Source organism: Asterias rubens, chromosome 4 (genome assembly GCF_902459465.1).
Source record: "Asterias rubens chromosome 4, eAstRub1.3, whole genome shotgun sequence".
Classification (NCBI taxonomy): domain Eukaryota; kingdom Metazoa; phylum Echinodermata; class Asteroidea; order Forcipulatida; family Asteriidae; genus Asterias; species Asterias rubens.
In genome coordinates this window covers 3,111,574-3,129,749 of record NC_047065.1, presented here as the reverse complement: position 1 = coordinate 3,129,749, position 18,176 = coordinate 3,111,574, and the positions used below count along the sequence as shown (strand labels likewise).

Genomic DNA, 18,176 nt, shown 5'->3' with positions numbered 1-18,176 from the left:
TATGAGTGACTATACAAAATTAAACCAACAAATTTCTAAAACGAAACTTTTCTGACTGAAAAACATACAAATAATGTACATTGTAAATGATAATATTGCTTCACTTGTTGATGACCAGGGGTCCATTTCACAAAGAGTTAGGACTCGTCTTATCTCGAGTTAGGACGAGTAACTGACGTCCTATCTTCGGATTAATCTTAACGTCTGCATGCTACAATGCAGGGTTGGGACTCGTCCTAGGTCCTAAGATCAGTCTTAAGTTAGGAAGAGTTTTGTGAAATAGACGGCAGGGCCCAATTTCATAGAGCTGCTTAAGCACAAAGTTTTGCTTAAGCAAAAAGGTTCCTTGCTTAGTAAAATCAGATACTGGCCAAGACTCCATTTAATTGTTATGCTTAGTAAACAACAGCTAAATACCAGTCACAAGCAATGTATATGGCATGAAATTTTGGCCAGTAACATGTGTAAAATAAGCGAGCTATTTTCGTGCTTAAGCAAATTTTTTGCTTAAGCAGCTCTATGAAATTGGCCCCAGGTGACACATTCAAAAAGAGTAATGCTGAGTAAAAAGCTATCCTCAAATTGCACATATTGAGAGTACAATAAGAAGCTATAAAACAAGAAAGTTTGAAAGCTACTGGGTGTTTGGAGTATTTTCAATAACTGCTTTTCGGTTCAACATATGGGCACCTTGTGTTGAAAAACATTCATGAGTCAAGCCTTTTGAGTGAGAAATTTTGAACCTTTCTGAAACCTGGTTACACAGTCTTTACTAACTGTTTCAGTTGGAATATTTTTCTTGTTTAATTTGTGACTTAAAATTTATCAAATACATTTGAAATGACAAACATGTTATGCTGTACAAGTCAGAATGTATTATATAGTTTAGTATGATTGGAAAGGATTGAATTATTACCTTGTTAAAAACGTCCTCCCATTGTACAGGAGTTGCACTGATTACCAGTAAATAGCAGAATTAAGCACAAACTATTGCTCTCAGTGCTCAAATCTTGTATAAACAAAATGTCTTGTCCCAAAATGATAGTGCTCGATATTGGATAGTGTACTGCGCTCAGTTGTAAATCACTAAAACGCACCCTCCTTTGACTGGAGAGCTTGACTGGAGAGCTTGACTGGAGAGCTTGACTGGCAAGCTTGAAATCAAAACTAGTCTGGCGAGCTAGATTTAAAGCTCTCCAGTCATGCTCTCCAGTCGAGCTCTCCAGTCAGAGGGCGTGCTAATAGCGATTTACAACTGAGCGCAGTACACTATCCAATATCGAGCACTACCGTTTTGGGACAAGACTAATATAAACAGTGCCCCTGTATACATTTGCGTAAACCTTACAATCCTCCTCGCAAACTCTGTTCTGGCAACTCTTATGTCGTCATTGATCCTAACTCTGGAGAAGAATAATCTCTTATAGGAATACACAATCTAAGAAGTGCTACCGTTCACGGTAATTTTCTTAAATTCCAATTTTAGTGGATAAAAAGTGATATTTTTTCCATAATAGAATTACTTCGAAGTGAAATGGTTTCTCAAAATGCAATATACTTTCCAAAGCTGCTGTACTTCGTTATTAAGTAAGTTTTTATTGCCATAATCCAGTTTATGAAAAATATTACAAACTTCTTTTTACTGAAGCATTTGCATCAAGTTCTTTTCTAAGTGTTCATTTCCTTTCAATTGTATTATATTCTTGTAACTTATATTTTGAAGCTATCTGCCGTCGATTTCACAAAGAGTTAGGACTCGTCTTATCTCGAGTAAGGATTAATAACTCGTCCTAACTTAGGATTAATCTTAAGGTCTGCATGCTACAGGGCAGGGTTGGGACTCGTCCTAAGTCATAAGATTAATCCTAAGTTAGGAAGAGTTTTGTGAAATCGACGGCTGGGTTCGATTTCACAAAGAGTTAGGACTCGTCTTATCTCAAGTTAGGACAAGTAACTTATCCTAACTTAGGATTATTCTTAAGTTCTGCATGCTACAGTGCAGGGTTGGGACTCGTCCCAAGTCCTAAGATTACTCTTAAGTTAGGACGAGTTTTGTGAAATCGGCGGCAGGTCCTTGTTATGTAATAGCACCATAAGGACTTTGGAGTTGGTCACTTTCTCAAATTCACTAGAATTATTTAGTATTACTTTTATAAGTACTTTTATTGTTCATATTGGTTTTAAAAAAAAGTTTTTTTATATTTTTATTTCAATTAATTACACTTAAAAGTGGAAGAAAAAGTAACGCTTGATTTCATCAAACCAACATACAGCAACTGAAAACTTTATCCACAGCACACTCACATCTGAGCCCAGGGCTGGATTTCAGAAAGAGTTTAGACAAGTCTTAAGTTAGGACGACTTAAGTTAGGACGAGTTACTCGTTCTTACTTAGGACTAGCCTTAAGTGTTTAATAACTTCTCGGACTAGTTCTAAGTTAGGACTGCGTTTGTGAAACCAACCTCAGGTAAAACTTAGAATCAGGGAGTGAGAGCGATGGGTAAAACCCAGTGAAGAAACCACCAGTATTTCAGCAAAAAAGGGCGACAGCCTCCATGCCCCCTGGTCAATGCCTCGGTGTCCTTGAAATGCTCCAGTAGAAATGTCCGTGACTTTCTTGTTAAGCTCCTTCTAATGGTTCATCTCAGCCAAGGCTTCCTTGTTTAGCTCCTAGTTGATATGGATACAGACGAGCCTTTGCTTGAAAACGCTTGCCGCCAATATCGATCTCGTACTGCGCTTTATGAACAAAGTCCGATGTCACTTCCATTAACTGACCAGTCGCCTCATCTTTATTGGTCAGCCAACCTAGGCATATCATCTTACCCTGTGTGGGGCCATAGCTACTACATGTGGTCATTCCAGCCAACTGACCATTACGATAAATTGGTTCTCTGCCCCATGGCCAAACTTCAGAGTCAATGTCAAGGTCTTCCAAGACGAAGCCGGCTAATCGACGCTTCATGCCTTCCTCACGCTGCTTCAAAAGTGCTGCCTTGCCGATAAATTCAACACCCTGATGTAAACATAAACAAGATAAACAAAACAGTCTCATTATAAACAAACAACAAACTGCTTATTAATCTTATTAATTTAAAAACTGTAGAAAACAGAAGTGTGAGATTCAAATCTACATAACATACAAGGTTTTTTTAAAGCCATTTCAAATAAAATTGCTGTCTCCATAGAATTTGTTTAATGTTGTTTGTAAAATCGATTCCTTTTGACAATATTAATTTAAAAATATGCATTATATGTAATTAATCTTACTTTAACTAAAAGAAGTTTGCTGTAACACCACGTGAATATTTCTTTTGAGTCGTGGTGGTTCTGAAAAGAACCGATGGTTTCAAATCCTACTTTCCAATCTTACTTTGTCAAACTTGACTCTCATTTCTCGTCCAATTTCAAACGGAGTTGTTGTCGAATCGAAATCTTCGCCCCAGTAGAAGTAAAACTTTTCGATTCTCAGCCATCGTAGTGCGTAGTATCCAGCATTGGTTATACCAACGTCTTTTCCTGCGTCTAATAAGGCGTCGTACACTTGAGTTGCATTCTGTGGTGGAACAAACAGCAATTAATACATTCTGAGTCAGTTCTTTGCTTGGCAACAAAAACTCTTGTAAGACTGTACGATCATTTGTTCACATATAAAAATTAGCATCACTTATTGCTCAAGCTCTGGTGTTTGAGTTAGGTTGCATTGTGTTGTTTTGGGTTAGGGTAAGGGTTAGGTTTAGCATTAATAATAATAATAATAACAATAACAATAATAATAACAATAACAATAACAATAACAATAACAATAACAATAACAATAACAATAACAATAACAATAACAATAACAATAACAATAACAATAACAATAACAATAACAATAACAATAACAATAACAATAACAATAACAATAACAATAACAATAACAATAACAATAACAATAACAATAACAATAATAATAATAATAATAATAATAATAATAATAATAATAATTGTGGCTTCTTATATAGTGCACATGTCCGTCACTAAGTGGCGCTCCTGGCGCTGTAACATACAGTAATTCCTGCAAGATGTGTGACTTAAGACTACGTTTTTGAATTGTGAGACCTACTCCTTAGATAGCACCATATAATGTTTTACAAGGTACTGTGGCACAATTTGTTGCCGATCAGACCAGGACCACCGGGGCGAACCCCTTCTCTTTTCAATAAGTGCACTGGGTTATTTTACATGCGATACATAACACATGGGACCAACGGCTTAACGTCCCATCCGAAGGACGAAGCAATGGTGAAGTGTCTTGCTTAAGGAAACAAGTGTCACGACTGGGGATTCGAACCTTGGGGATTCGCAGGGCTAAATAGAACACTGTGATCGGGGCTAAATAAGTGTTTGAGTTAACTTATGCTGTGTTGACAACTTACTTCATTTGGTATATAAAGTACCATACCATCCTCCCCTGCATGAGTTATAGTCATTGCCCTCACATTGGTAGCATAGCCAATGTTTATCTCCTGTTGTAACATTGATAGAAAGAACAAAACAAGATAATTATTTAAAAGGTTTGAATGTTAACAGGACAGATAAATTACACTTTTATTCATGGGACGCAGATGCCCTATGTTTTAGGTATTCCACGAGCGCGCGTGTGATAACGAATTTATCTTCAAGCAAACTTGACGCAAACACGCCCTTTTTGAGTTTCGGTTACTACTTGTAAGCTGTACGTTTTACGAATAGCTTATAAAAGCACAATACGCGTAGTTAGAACACACAATACACAGGGTGTGAAATGGGCCGTGCAATGTAAGTTTATATCACACTCCTTGTTACTATGGATCGACCAATCAGAATCAAGGATTCAAGCTTGCTTAAAGATAATCTGTTCTGCGTTACCTGTAAGAATTATGTGCTTTGCATGGGGCGTGTGTTCATTTTGTAGTGTTGCATACTTCGCACGACAGACACATGGACTTTAGGCCTTACTCACTGCACATACCTTACACACGAAAGGCTTGAAGTCGGCAGCTTTCAGAGACGTCGAGGTCAGACTCTGAAGAACATCTCTAGCTTTAGGACCCAAGACATTCAATCCAGCAAACTGATTGGATACATCCTTTAAGGTGACTGATCCATCAGACGGAAGATGCCTCTTGATCCAATGAAAGCCTTTGATCCGTTGGATGGTTGGGGATATGATGAAGTATCTGCACCAAACACATCAACAGATACCTGTTTCATTGTAAAACTTGGAACCAAATCCACCCATCTCAATCGCTCTAGCCACCTCAAGGGAAGAGCTTAATTTGTATGTCATCTTTTTTTCCTGTTACTTTGTTCTTTATTGTCGCGCCTTGAGCGCCTACTTGTGAGGTGGATATGTTGTGCTATACAAATGTTATATTACTATTATTCCTATACCCTACTCCGCGGTAGTAGAATAAAGAAAGACAGTTCTCTAAGAACAAACTCTACCTGGCAAGTAGATACACACATGGTGTTACCAAAAGCCAAATATATATTGATATCTCACCAATCCCCCATGCAATGCCTCAAATCCTATATACTATAACCTACCTATTAGTATCAAGGCGTGCTATACTGCAGTCATTTTCATAACCTCCTCTATCGTTCAGCATTCCTGTATGGACTACACTACCAATGGGGCAATCCAGATCATTGGAGCACAGATACTGAAGTAACATGGTAGCTTCATTGCCTGCAGACTACGAGCCAGAAAAATCAGGCATCAGCAGGTTGACAGTTATTGAACCAATGCAAACAAAATGTGCACAAAGATGTATGGCCGAGTGAATAAAAAAAACATGTTGCTCATCCCGGCCCACTCTGATTGTGGATGCAGCACAGATTTGATTTTTTTTTAATCGCTGTTAAAAAGGTTTCTACCTTAATTCAGAATAGGAGACTCTCAGGACGTTTGGTGGCAGCAGACTTACCAGGTAAAATCCATTGTTCTCGGTAATGTGGGCAGGCTCAGAACTTTGACAACAGTAACAGTAGACATTTACCTGGTAAGTCTGCTGCCACCTAGCGTTCCAAAGTCTCCTATTTTTGCAGTTCGGTAAAAAAAATGTGGCTGCTTGCCCTTGGTAATTAAATAATAGTATGCTGTGGGCAACCCTGGTCCATGACAACCACAGCTTGCATAACATGCTCATGAAACCATATTTAATCATGTTAAAAAATACTGTGACCCAATTTTCATGAGCTGAAAAATCTCTTATGATTAAGTAATTTGTTTCCAACTGTTTCAACATACATTTAAATAATCGTGTATCAAACATTGCTACAAACTGTGGCTATTGTTTTTGATTTGCATTTATGGCTTTCCATAGTTTTCCAACTTCGGTTGGTTAAAACTCGGGCTGTGACAGAAGAGTCTATTTGTTATGGTGACCATCTTAGACATGATAGTAATTGGAAAATAACAAATAACAAGACGCTTTTAGGGGGAGGGAGGGGGTATTGTGCGTTGAGAGTACTTGCAGTACTGAATTGCGCTATATAAGTATTTCTTCTTCTTCTTCTTATCATTATTATTATTGAAAAAGTGTATGGTTTGTAAGCTTATGAAAATGTTGATAAATGTGAATGATTTTTAAGACTTACTCTGATTTCGAACTTTGTGAAAGCCGACATGTCCATTAAGGACACAGCTTCTCTACAAGCCCAGTACTCTGCCTTGACGAGATCGAACCATTGAGGTTTCAAGAATGTGCCTCGTTGCGTCTCCAGAGCAAACTCATCTAGCAGAAACAAAATACAGCCTTAGGTATGTCATTTAAATCCTTTAAATCCTTCTTTTGAGAAAGTTTGAGTGCGCACATTTAGTCGACTTCTGGGCCCAATTTCGTGGCTCTGCTTACCGCCGAATTCTGCGCTTACAATCGCGATTCCCCGCTTACGTGCAAGCGCCGAATTTCTGCGCTAGCCTTGTAAGCCTAGAATGCCTAGTAACGTGAAGAATGCCTAGCAACGCAGAAGCCCAAATTCGCCACTAACCCTGTGAAATACGCTTGCCGTAAGCACAGAATTCCCTGCTTCTGTAAGCGCCGATTCTGTTCTTACGGTAAGCAGAGCCATGAAATTGGGCCCAGACCAGCAACTAGGATGCGCAGTGACGCACTCAATCAAACAACTCGTTGACCATCGGTACCACAGAATCCAACACTCTATTGCCTTCCGTGTTTTACACATACACATGTTAGCACGAACCAAGCCCCATATTGTCTTTTGAAAATTACCAAATGTGTCCAGTGCCTACAATGCCATGTCACTACTTCAAAGAACCTTCTGATTTTCACAATTTACCTCCATTTAGAGAAATTGAAATAGAATGTAGTCACATACCTGTATCATCAGCATTCATGAACCACTTGGGTCGTTCAACTCCCATCCTCTCTCCAAATACAGCACCTGCTTGTGCTAACCTAGAGTAGAGGGGTGGGCAACGTAGCTTACGCCCAGTCCTGTAAGAGTAGTTACTCGGGTAACCCGTTCGGTACCCGGCACCTAAGGAATCAAACCATATCACATCCTCTGTTTACGTATGTACTCAACATCCAAATACAGCACCTGCTTGTGCTAACCTAGAGTAGAGGGTTGGGCAACGTAGCTTAGGCCCGGTCCTGTAAGAGTAGTTACTAGGGTAACCCGTTCGGTACCCAGCACCTAAGGAATCAAACCATATCACATCCTCTGTTTACGTATGTACTCAACATCCAAATACAGCACCTGCTTGTGCTAACCTAGAGTAGAGGGGTGGGCAACGTAGCTTACGCCCAGTCCTGTAAGAGTAGTTACTCGGGTAACCCGTTCGGTACCCAGCACCTAAGGAATCCAACCATATCACATCCTCTGTTTACGTATGTACCCAACATTGAATCAAACCAAATCAAATTCAATGACAATTCAGGTTGAATGATTCAAAACTATTTGAATAGACCAATGTCACAGTGCGGCCATATTGAATTTCTCCGTTGATATCAATGTTTTCAAGCCGAGGCTGGACGAACAAAATAGTCTGGTTCCTAATGGAAAAAATGATTATTAGCATTCATTATTGTTTTTGGATACGAGGAACATGACAAAGATGGAGGCAACATGATAAAGGTCTATTGAATGAACAATGAAAGTACGGACATATTGTATTCAAGTGTCCGAACCTCCAACTCCAAATTGGTCTCTTTGAAAATAGACCCTTCCCATGAAATATTCCAATTGTATTCACGCATGCGTACAGAACCTATTGGTTGAAAAACGCCATAGAGATGTGCACTACGCAGACGCACAATCGCGTCTGCCTCACGCGGCCATTATAACTGCATACAAAACAGCGTGATGTTCCCTCATTTTGCCAACCAACGCGCTATGTGCAATTTACATATTTCAAGGGAAGGGTCTACTATTGTATAGTATAATTTTACCTTCTATCTCAGTAACACGAGCTTGAAGAAATCTCTTGCTGTTATGGTGCGAGCCAAATCGTTTGACATCGACCGGCCAGAAATCCATGGAGGTACGGCCGTTAACGATCAGCTCGGCCAGAAGTCGACTAGCCCCACCAGCTAAGCTCAACCCCACAGAGTTGAAACCAGCGAGGATGTAATAATTACTGACCTGTTAACATAACACAAACAAATCCGTGGATTTGAAACAAATTAGAAAAAAGAAAAAAAAACAGTTTTTGGATCAGTTTTGAGCTTCACTGAAAAATCAACATTACAGAATATTTGAGTTTCTTTTATTTGTACTTTCTTGGCAGTTTTCCCGCCTTTTATTTAAATCTTGTACATTCATCTAAATCACAATTTTACTAAAATTCCTGAATGTGTATGAAGGGACGGTCTCTATTGTTTTGAAAGCTGGTCTGGTCTGTTCTGAAAGAAATAACAGCCTTGTTGCACAAATTTGTGAGCCTTCAGATGCCTAAAAAAAGGCCAATAACATCTTTTTCAAAAACTACGTTACTTCAGAGGGAGTCGTTTCTCACAATGTTTCTCCATTGCTCATTACCAAGTAAGTTTTTATTATAACAATTATTTTAAAGGGTCTATTATAACAATTATTTTAAAGGGTCTATGTTCTTTTTCCTAACACAAAACGCAATGTCCACAGATTTAAGTTAAACTTACACAGTTTTAAGATTATGATAGCAGAAAGCTTCCCTTGAAATTGTACGTACTGAGGTGCTGTAATTTTTTTTAGAAATGAGTAAAACAAATAATTTCCGTCTCAGTTTTAGCATGTAAAAACGTATTAACCAGTTATGCTATGGTTTTGGCATAATATTATAACTGGTAAATGGGATTTTACATGCTAAAATACTTTTCGTCTTCCTGAGATGAAAATTATTTTGTGACTTGTTTTACTCGTTACTTAAAAACTACACAACCACAGTTAGTAATATTTGAAGGGAAGCTTTCCACTATCATTATCTTCAAACCCTGTAAGTTGAATGTAAATCTGTGGACACTTGAAAAAAAAAGTACCCAAATCCTTTAAGTAATTACCAAAAGTATCCAGTGCCTGTAAGAGAGCATGACAAGAAGACCTAGGCTACATGTTTTTAAACACTTACCTCTGGAGCTTCCCCCATGATAAACTCCCCATCAGGTGTAAAACTCTCTGGACCATTGAAGAGTTGTTCAAATTGCACATCGGCTGCTGCTGGTACCCGGTGTAAGAAACCCTCCAACAAATGTCCTAGTTCAAACAACCAACAGGGAAAAATCAAAACGTTACTTTTTACAAAGTAAAATCTAAATTTTGTTCATTGTCAAGTAATTTCTGTGGACAAATCGTTTTGTTTAACCCTTATAGATTCATCCGTACATGGGATCCTCTCTGTGATTTGAACCAAAGACCCCCTGACATTCTGGGCAGATGTTCTACCAACTGAGCTACGAGGCACAGCGGTTTACTCCCTATGGTTTTCCCTAAGAACCACTTTTTTTCTCTCGGTGTTGCAAGGATGCGCAACTGGGCAAAGTAACAAAACATCTCGTCCCATTTTTGGTTAAATTTCACTTCGATGGTGATTGGGCACTACAATAAAAAATTGTTTGTGTTTATAGATTCAGTCGTTTTACCTCTTTCAATATTTTGTTAAAATATTTTGATAATTTTTCTAAGCACAACTTGCTTTTCTGAACAAACTTACGGAAATGATCCCAGTCTTCTGGAAGTTGAATAAATTCTGAATCTGCTTTTATAGGAACCGCATCAGTAAAGACAGGCTTTCCCTTCTGTGCATAACCTCCAAACAAAAGACCTTCTCCGTATTCTTGAATATAGAGTAAACTATCTGGATCTCGAACATCTAAAAAGAATAAATAAAATCGACCCAAATCAACAAATTACACCTGCATCTTAATGATAGGTATACTAATGGCTTCTTACATAGCGCTCAAATCCGTCACTCAGTGACGCTAAAGGCGCTTTAATATACAGTATTTCCCTGCAAGGTATGTGGGACCACGTTTGTGTTATGAGACCTACTCCTTTTACATAGCACCATGTAAAGGTTTACAATGTGCTGTGGCACAATATGCTGCCAATCAAAGCAGGAACACCGTGGAGAACCCCTTCTCTTTTTCGATAGGTGCTCTGGGTTATTTTACATGCGATACACAACACATGGGACCAACGGCGTACGACCCATCCGAAGGACGAAGCAATGGTTAAGTGTCTTGCTTGAGGACAAGTGTCACGGCTGGGGATTCAAACCCACACTCTGCTGATCAGAAACACCAGAGTTTGAATCCAGTGCTCTTAACCGCTAGGCCATGACACCCCACATACAATCTTTCCTCATTCTATCCTGTCTTGTGCTACTTTCCTAATAAAGAATTTTATCTGAACCTTAAGTATTGAAGCCTTAACCACTCTTCACTTACATGGTCCTTTTCCATCTACAGATACATTCTTGATTGGTTTGGTGATAAGAAACTGTCTGGAGACTGCTTGGAGAGGTACTCCAACTTCTGGTGAACTAGCAAGACCAACATCACGGGCCCACTATAACATGGAGAAAGGTTTAGAAATTCAATGTCAATGTATGTTCATCAGCCTTTTTTTATTTTGAAGGAAAACTATTGAATCTCTGTAGACCATTGCACTATAATGTTATTTATATATTTTATACCTTTGGATATAAACAATAATGAATGGGGACGGAGCACGGAAAGACAAAAGTAAATGAAAACACTGTCACCAATGAGATGTGCAATCAAACACTGTGCAGACATTTATATCATAAATAACCTAAAAACTGCTCCTCAACTGAAGACCTTGTCCTTCTCTCGGATGACTACGTCTCCTAATTTTATTCAATTTATTTTGGATACAACAGGAGTGCGTTTTGGCGACCCCAACCAAAAACTGTTTCGGTTGTTGGTCGTTGGTTCTGCTGTTCAGACTGAACCGTTCACCTTGTGTATTATAACTTAAAATTATTTGTTATGTGAATGGGAAAAACAAAACAAAAAAACTTACCATGCCAGCACAGTTGATGAACTTGTCACACTCAATGGTACCCCTGTCTGTTTGCACACTAGATACACACCCATCAGTGGTTCCAACTTTGTCTATTCCAGTCCCCTCGATTATTGTCACACCTGAAATCAAGATATATATCATATTGATTGCGAATGCGAAGCAAATTTTGACAGAAAATGGTTGTTTTTTCCAGCTAATGTTTTGCAGGATTTGCAATTCGTAGCGAATTTGTGACTTCAAAATTTGAAACGCATTCGCATTTGCATTCGCAGGAAGTATGAACCAGGCTTAAATTATTCAAGAAAAATGAAGATGTGAAGTAGTCCTTATTTCATGGCTCTGCTTACCCTAAGCAAATAATCAGCAATTACGGAAGCAGGGAATTCCGCACTTGCGTCAAACGTATTTCACAGACAAGCAGGGAATTTTGTGTGTACTCCCTGTTGCTAGACATTCTTTGCTTACACAGCTAGCGTAGAAATTCCGTGCTTGAAACAGTAAGCGGAGAATGGTGATCGTAAGCGCAGGATTGGTCGTTAAGCAGAACCATGACAATTGGGCCCTGGCTGACTCACCTTGGTTTCTAACAGCTTGAGCCAAAGCAAGACATCCTTGTTTTGCATCAATCCAAGCATCTTCTTTAATCAGTAGACCGCCCTCTATGTCATCAACACGCATCCATGGCAACAGTTTCTGGACATTACTGATTGGGAGTAGCTCAGTGTCTATACCCCAGACCCTGTAAGGACAGAACAATAATGATTATGTTAGGCTGGCTTGGTGAAATAGCAAATAAATGGCCCCTATACAAGCACGTTGTTAAGTAAAAGTTCTGAATGCACTATGTGCTTGTTGTGAGGGAACTACATAAGCATCTGTTTTCTTTGTACAAACTATTTTGTGTTACTTCTGGCAAGAACACATAGTGCCTGTAAAAATGATGAATTCTGATGATTTTTACCAGTTTGTTTTTTTTGAAAATTGCTAATCATGGAATAGTGCGATGACCCAGCTTTTATTAAATGGTAATGACCTTTTGGTGTGACTGGTCGCTGTTAATAGACCTCCAGTAACACAGGGGCCGGCCACCAACCCCGGTCATTACCACACAGTGAAGACCGGCTCATCACACTGTTATTCCCATACCAATGGGGGACTTTTGGGACGCTTGGTGGCAGCAGACTTACCAGGTAAAATCCATTGTTCTCGGTAATGTGCGCATGCTCAGAACTACGTCACCAATGGAAATTTACCTGGTAAGTCTGCTGCCACCTAGCGCCTCAAAGTCTCCCATTGAGCAATGAGCTAGTTCGGGTGACGACTAGACTTGACCAGAAACTGACCTCGAAATTACTATAGGCGACAATGCTCCAGTGCATGGTTCGATAATCTCCCTGTGCTCTATGGTTTCTGGTTAGTCCAGTCGGTCTAGTCAAGTCTAGTCACCACCCGAACTTGCTCAATGATTAGTCACAGATGATTACTAAAAAAATACATATCACTACTTACTGTGCTTTCGAATGTCTTTTTTGTAGGTCTATCATCAGATCTTTAGTTTGTGCGATGAACATGCTACCACAGCGTCGTAAACCTACAGGAATTCAATTAAAAAATTCAACAGAAAATACTGTTTTAGTTTTCAATTATATTTCTACCATAGTTTCCCTTATAAAGCTACACACTACACCAGACAAAATTATGTGTTGTTAATATTACTGCAATAACCTATACAAGAGATCCACAATTGTTGAAGTTTCTGGGCCCAATTTCATAGAGCACAAAAATTTGCTTAGCATGAAATTTCTTTCTTGATAAAAACATGATTACCAACAAAATTTCCATTTGATGCATATTGCCGTTACTGGTATTCAGCTGTTGTTTGCTCAATCCTGAAAATCACGTGGAAATTTGGTTGGAAATCCTGTTTTTATGAAGGCCAAAGTTTCATGCTAAGCAAATTTTTGTGCTTAGCAGCTCTATGAAATTGGGCCCTGGACTTGATCTAAATTCTGCTGCGTTCCATGCGTGGATGAACTTTTTAACCTCTCCCAAGCTTGAAGGAATTACTTACCCGTCTTCATTCCAGTTTCAACTTCTATATCTTCATATAGTTTGCAGCTCATTTTGGCCAGAACAGTGTTGAAATGGGACTTCTTGAGTATGCCCAGCAAACCAACTGCATGCCATGTTGTGCCAGTCGTCAACCTAGAGAAAAAAAGTAAACTAGTTTAAAGGCAGTGGACACTATTGGTAATTGTCAAAGACTAGCCTTCACAGTTGGTGTATCTCAACATATGCATAAAATAACAAACCTGTGAAAATTTGAGCTCAATCGGTCATCGAACTTGCGAGATATGAATGAAAGAAAAAAGCACCCTTGTCACACGAAGGTGTGTGCGTTTAGATGGTTGTTTTCGAAACCTCAAGTTCTAAATGTGAGTTCTCGAAATCAAATTCGTGGAAAATTACTTCTTTCTCGAAAACTATGGCACTTCAGAGGGTGCCGTTTCTCACAATGTTTTATACCATCAACCTCTCCCTATTACTCGTCACCAAGAAAGGTTTAATGCTGATAATTATTTTGAGTAATTACCAATAATGTCCACTGCCTTTAATATCTGAAGAAAATATAGCTCAACGAATATTTCAATAATCCGACCTAAAAATCTCGTCAGTTTACCAACAACTACCCCAATCAAAAGTCCAATTGCAAATAGCTCTAAATGTTTCAAAGTTCCACGGTGCAACACCAACCAATTCAAGTACTTGTTCATCAATAGAACACTTATTGACTGCTGGAAGAAAAGGTGGTTCAAGCTGAGTCAGTTCGTAATAATCGCAGTCCTCTCTCCTGTGAATAAACAATCTACACGTACACCCTCTCTCTTAACCGTTGCATTTATGCCGGTTCTGGTTTCTACAACGTACAGATACAGAAAAATACAGACAAATACACAAAAATATAGACGATGTGACCTGTGTTTGCATTCAAACCGCCCTCTGTTGAAAAAAACACTGTATACGTCATGTTTCGCCGGGCAAAAAGACACGTAGTAGTCATGGTAAGATTGCATACACTTTCTAGCTAGCTGCCAAAACACAAAGGTTTTGCCCGGCGGTATGCGCGCGAATCATGTTATGGTTTTCGTGTGACGTCAGAGGTCACATCGTCTCTACAAGACCTTTTGATAGAAGATGATAATAATAATCTTACTTTCCTTGTTCCAAGAGGACAACATCTGTCAATCCCAGTTTAGAGAGGTGATATGCAACGCCTAGTCCAGCAATCCCTCCACCACATATGACGACCTGAGCATGTTTGGGTAGAGCAGGGGTACTCTCAGAGTCCTGATGAGAGTAGGCACATCTACAGTATCTGGGTAGATACCGTGTTCGTTGGGTATTGCTGTATCGATGGCTTACTACCAGGTGTTTAATACCTTGGTGGGTGGCTCGGAACATGATGTTTCTTCTAGTGTGCTCTACCTCCTGTATAGCATACGTTGCATGATAAAAATCATTCAATTGAAATGGTCATTCAATGACATCAAGAATTACATTGATTGAGTGTGATTTGAATGTAATTCCTGTTGTCAATGAAATCAATAAGAAACCTAGATTTGTCATCTGTCTTCAAGGCAGTAGACACTATTGGTAATTACTCAAAATAACTATTAGCATAAAACCTTACTACACTGTAGGTAATGAGTAATGGGGAGAGGTTGATAGTATACAAATATTGACTGCTTCGAGTGCTATGGTTAAAACTATGACTCCCGAGGTGATCCCCGGGAGCGTTCTATTTTCCCGAGGCGAAACCGAGGGAGAATAGAACGCTACGGGGATCACCGAGGGAGTCATAGTGTTTAACCATTGCACGAGTAAAGGCAGTCAATATTTGTTTTATAACACCCCAAACATTTCTAAATACTGTACTATAATTATTAAGTTACAGACCTGAATGCTACAATCCACGGACGACGCGAATACAGATTGCAAACACTTTTACTGTGCTGCATGTAGTGTCGTGCAATCCGAAATGGTTACAGACTATTTATTTATCATCCTCGTACACGCAACGGACGTCTGGGTACTGCACGCCGTGTGCTAGTCTTCGGACTAGCGCATGGCAAACCGACACACTATCACACGGCCGTCGTCTAGCAAAACTAAGACATGTCATGTGACGCGCTCTAAACCAATGAGCAGGCAGAATACTTGCAAGGGGTATAATATAAAACATCGTGAGAAACGGCTCCCTCTGAAGTGACATAATTTTCGACAAAGAAGTCATTTTCCACGAATTTGATTTCGAGACCTCAAGTTAACAATTTGAGGTCTTGAAATCAAGTATTTGATAGCACACATTTCTGTGTGACAAGGTTGTTTTTTCTTTCATTATTATCTCGCAACTTCGACGACCAATTGAGCTCAAATTTTCACAGGTTTGTTGTTATTTTATGCATATGTTGAGATACACCAAGTGACTGGTATTTGACAATTACCAATAGTGTCCACTGCTTTTCAAGTTACATTGGAAGACATGTCACAAATAATTTCTTAAGAATCTTATTATTGATTTTTAGTCGTGCATCAGCATAAATGTGTTTTCTAAAAAGTAAAACAAATAGCAAACCTTTTTTTCTTTTTTAGTTAGGGGTGTCCGTTTTCGACAAGCTCTGCTTTTTAATTTTACGGGCCCATGCGGCCCTCCGATCCACTTTTATTTCCATGAGTTTTTAAAAGTTCTTTGGGTTGCTTGTGATGTGCTGAAACTTTGTCAAGAAAATTGTTTTGCTTTTTGGTATTTAATTCTAATTAATAAATATTTTTAAGATTAATAATGGTGTATTTTCTAAAGTTCTTGCCTTGACTTGATTTGTTGAGTGACTGTCAGTGTCACTGTACCCTGTAGTGTAAAATGTAAAATCAGTCACTGTTCATACTTACATCTTTCTATGCTTATTCTGTATAAAGATTGGAAATGGTGTGAATTTAATTAAATTGAATACTATTATTTGAGAGGTTGACAATATGGATGGAAAAACTTCCCGTGGTGTGGGTCTGGTGTACGTGTGTTTCGCGACGGATCCAGTCCAATCTGTCCGGAAACACAGAAAGTTGAATCTAAAACACTCATTCAAATCATCTAAGTTAAAACTAATACAGAAAAAACTTAACCTGTGAAAATCTAGAGATGTGAAAATCTACTCCAGCTTTTACTCTTCTGCAACTTCATCCATCTTGGACTTCAAAATAATGAATTTCCTTCACACTCTGAGTCTGATCAAAGCCGTCGCTTCCATTGCGTTTGTGTTTTTATGAAGTGGAACCCGACTACTGAAGAATTGTCAACGTTATAAAATCGAATACAAAAATCTGTCTTCTGGGGACCATACTTGTTTCTGTACATATTTTGCATACTGCAAAAAAATGAAGCAAAAGTTTGAAAGATTTAAAGGCGGGCCCGGTTGGGGGGGGGGGGGGATTCGCAAAACTTCCTGATGTTAAAGTTTATATAAATTTTAGTAACAATCTTCTAGAGAAATTTTTCTGTGTGAACTGCTATTGAAGGTCAATAAAATAAATATTTAAACAAATTACGGAAAAGTTTCCGTATGGGGCCATGGCGCCATCATTTTGGAAAGTTACCCAAAATGGAAGTTACTAATAAAAAAATTCTTCACAGAATTTGTGACCATCAAATCTTCAGTCTGGTGATTAAGTATTTGACAAACTGACTGAATGAAATGAGTCACCGAAATCAATTGCCATTTAAGTACCAACTGTAAAAAATAAAAAATAACAATAACTAAGAAAACACACAACAAGATGACTTCAATATGACGTATTCATCCCTGATGTTTATTAAGAAAACACAAATAAAAACACAGACCCTTGAGATACACAAACATGGTTGCTCAGATATAAACCAAACCTAGCCAACTAATAGTGAATTAAACAATATAGAAAAACAGTGAAGACAATGGTGAGAGAGGAGGGACATCAAAAAAGGACATTAATCATCCCACAGTGTATAGTAGAATAATAATATATACAATTGTTGATTACTTAAACAAAAATCACCCAATACAAAAACTTGATACATGTAGTATTCAAAGAGGCGCTCATAACAATCTCCTTACCAGACTTAACTTCACTAATCCCTGTCATAACAAGATGAGAAAATACATTCAATGTTGAACCAAGAACTCTCCTTTGTGAAATATTTGTCATCAACAGTAACTAATGGGTATCATTCCTGTGGTGGTTTAAGGCTGGGTCACACCAAAGTAGTTCTCAAAACGTCCGAACTCGTCCAAAAAAAAAAATCTTAACATTTTTTGTTTTTGGCCGGCTAGAACAAATAGCTTCGGTTGGAAAATATCTACAATGTGACCCTAGTCAGTTAAAATCTTGTAATGAATTGGGTCTATCCGTGAATGGGATGAACGTGCTGCAAACTGTGTGCATATGTACTTTCAAATGCCGCACCACGTCCATCACGTCCCTAGTGCGTTCTAGGTTTTTAATTATGAATGTTTAGTTTGACAATCCTAATGCAACAACCCTTTATATAAATATCCATTTTGACAATACCCATGTGACAACTCATTATATGAAAAAACACTACCGTGTTTTTAGGGCAAGTTTTAAA

General features: G+C 38.6%; 1 protein-coding gene across 2 annotated transcripts; it reads right to left on the bottom strand.

The window, feature by feature from the left end:
• Positions 1–1,997: 1,997 nt before the first annotated feature.
• Positions 1,998–16,832, bottom strand: LOC117289679 (pyruvate dehydrogenase phosphatase regulatory subunit, mitochondrial-like). Of its 2 annotated transcripts, XM_033770910.1 has the most exons (18): positions 16,700–16,832; positions 14,733–15,007; positions 13,590–13,723; positions 13,028–13,109; positions 12,094–12,257; positions 11,516–11,637; positions 10,918–11,038; positions 10,182–10,340; positions 9,600–9,724; positions 8,446–8,638; positions 7,754–7,849; positions 7,370–7,435; positions 6,629–6,765; positions 5,576–5,724; positions 4,998–5,205; positions 4,423–4,512; positions 3,375–3,557; positions 1,998–3,017 (listed from the first exon to the last, which is right to left on the bottom strand). In XM_033770910.1, the coding sequence occupies exons 2-18, from the start codon at positions 14,978–14,980 to the stop codon at positions 2,646–2,648; spliced, it is 2,649 nt and encodes an 882-aa protein (XP_033626801.1). In that variant the 5' UTR covers positions 14,981–15,007; positions 16,700–16,832; the 3' UTR covers positions 1,998–2,645. The 2 variants fall into 2 exon arrangements, with proteins under 2 accessions (XP_033626801.1, XP_033626799.1); XM_033770908.1 differs by lacking the exon at positions 7,754–7,849 and having other exon boundaries at positions 7,370–7,531.
• Positions 16,833–18,176: the final 1,344 nt, after the last annotated feature.

Coding starts and splice junctions, on each gene's coding strand:
- LOC117289679 (XM_033770910.1), bottom strand. CDS start 14,980: ATGTTCCGAGCCACCCACCAAGGTATTAAACACCTGGTAGTAAGCCAT. Junction 7,436..7,753: donor CTCTAGGTTAGCACAAGCAG/GTGCTGTATTTG, acceptor TAGCACAAGCAG/GTGCTGTATTTGGAGAGAGG. Junction 5,725..6,628: donor TCACAAAGTTCGAAATCAGA/GTAAGTCTTAAA, acceptor TCTGGCTCGTAG/TCTGCAGGCAATGAAGCTAC.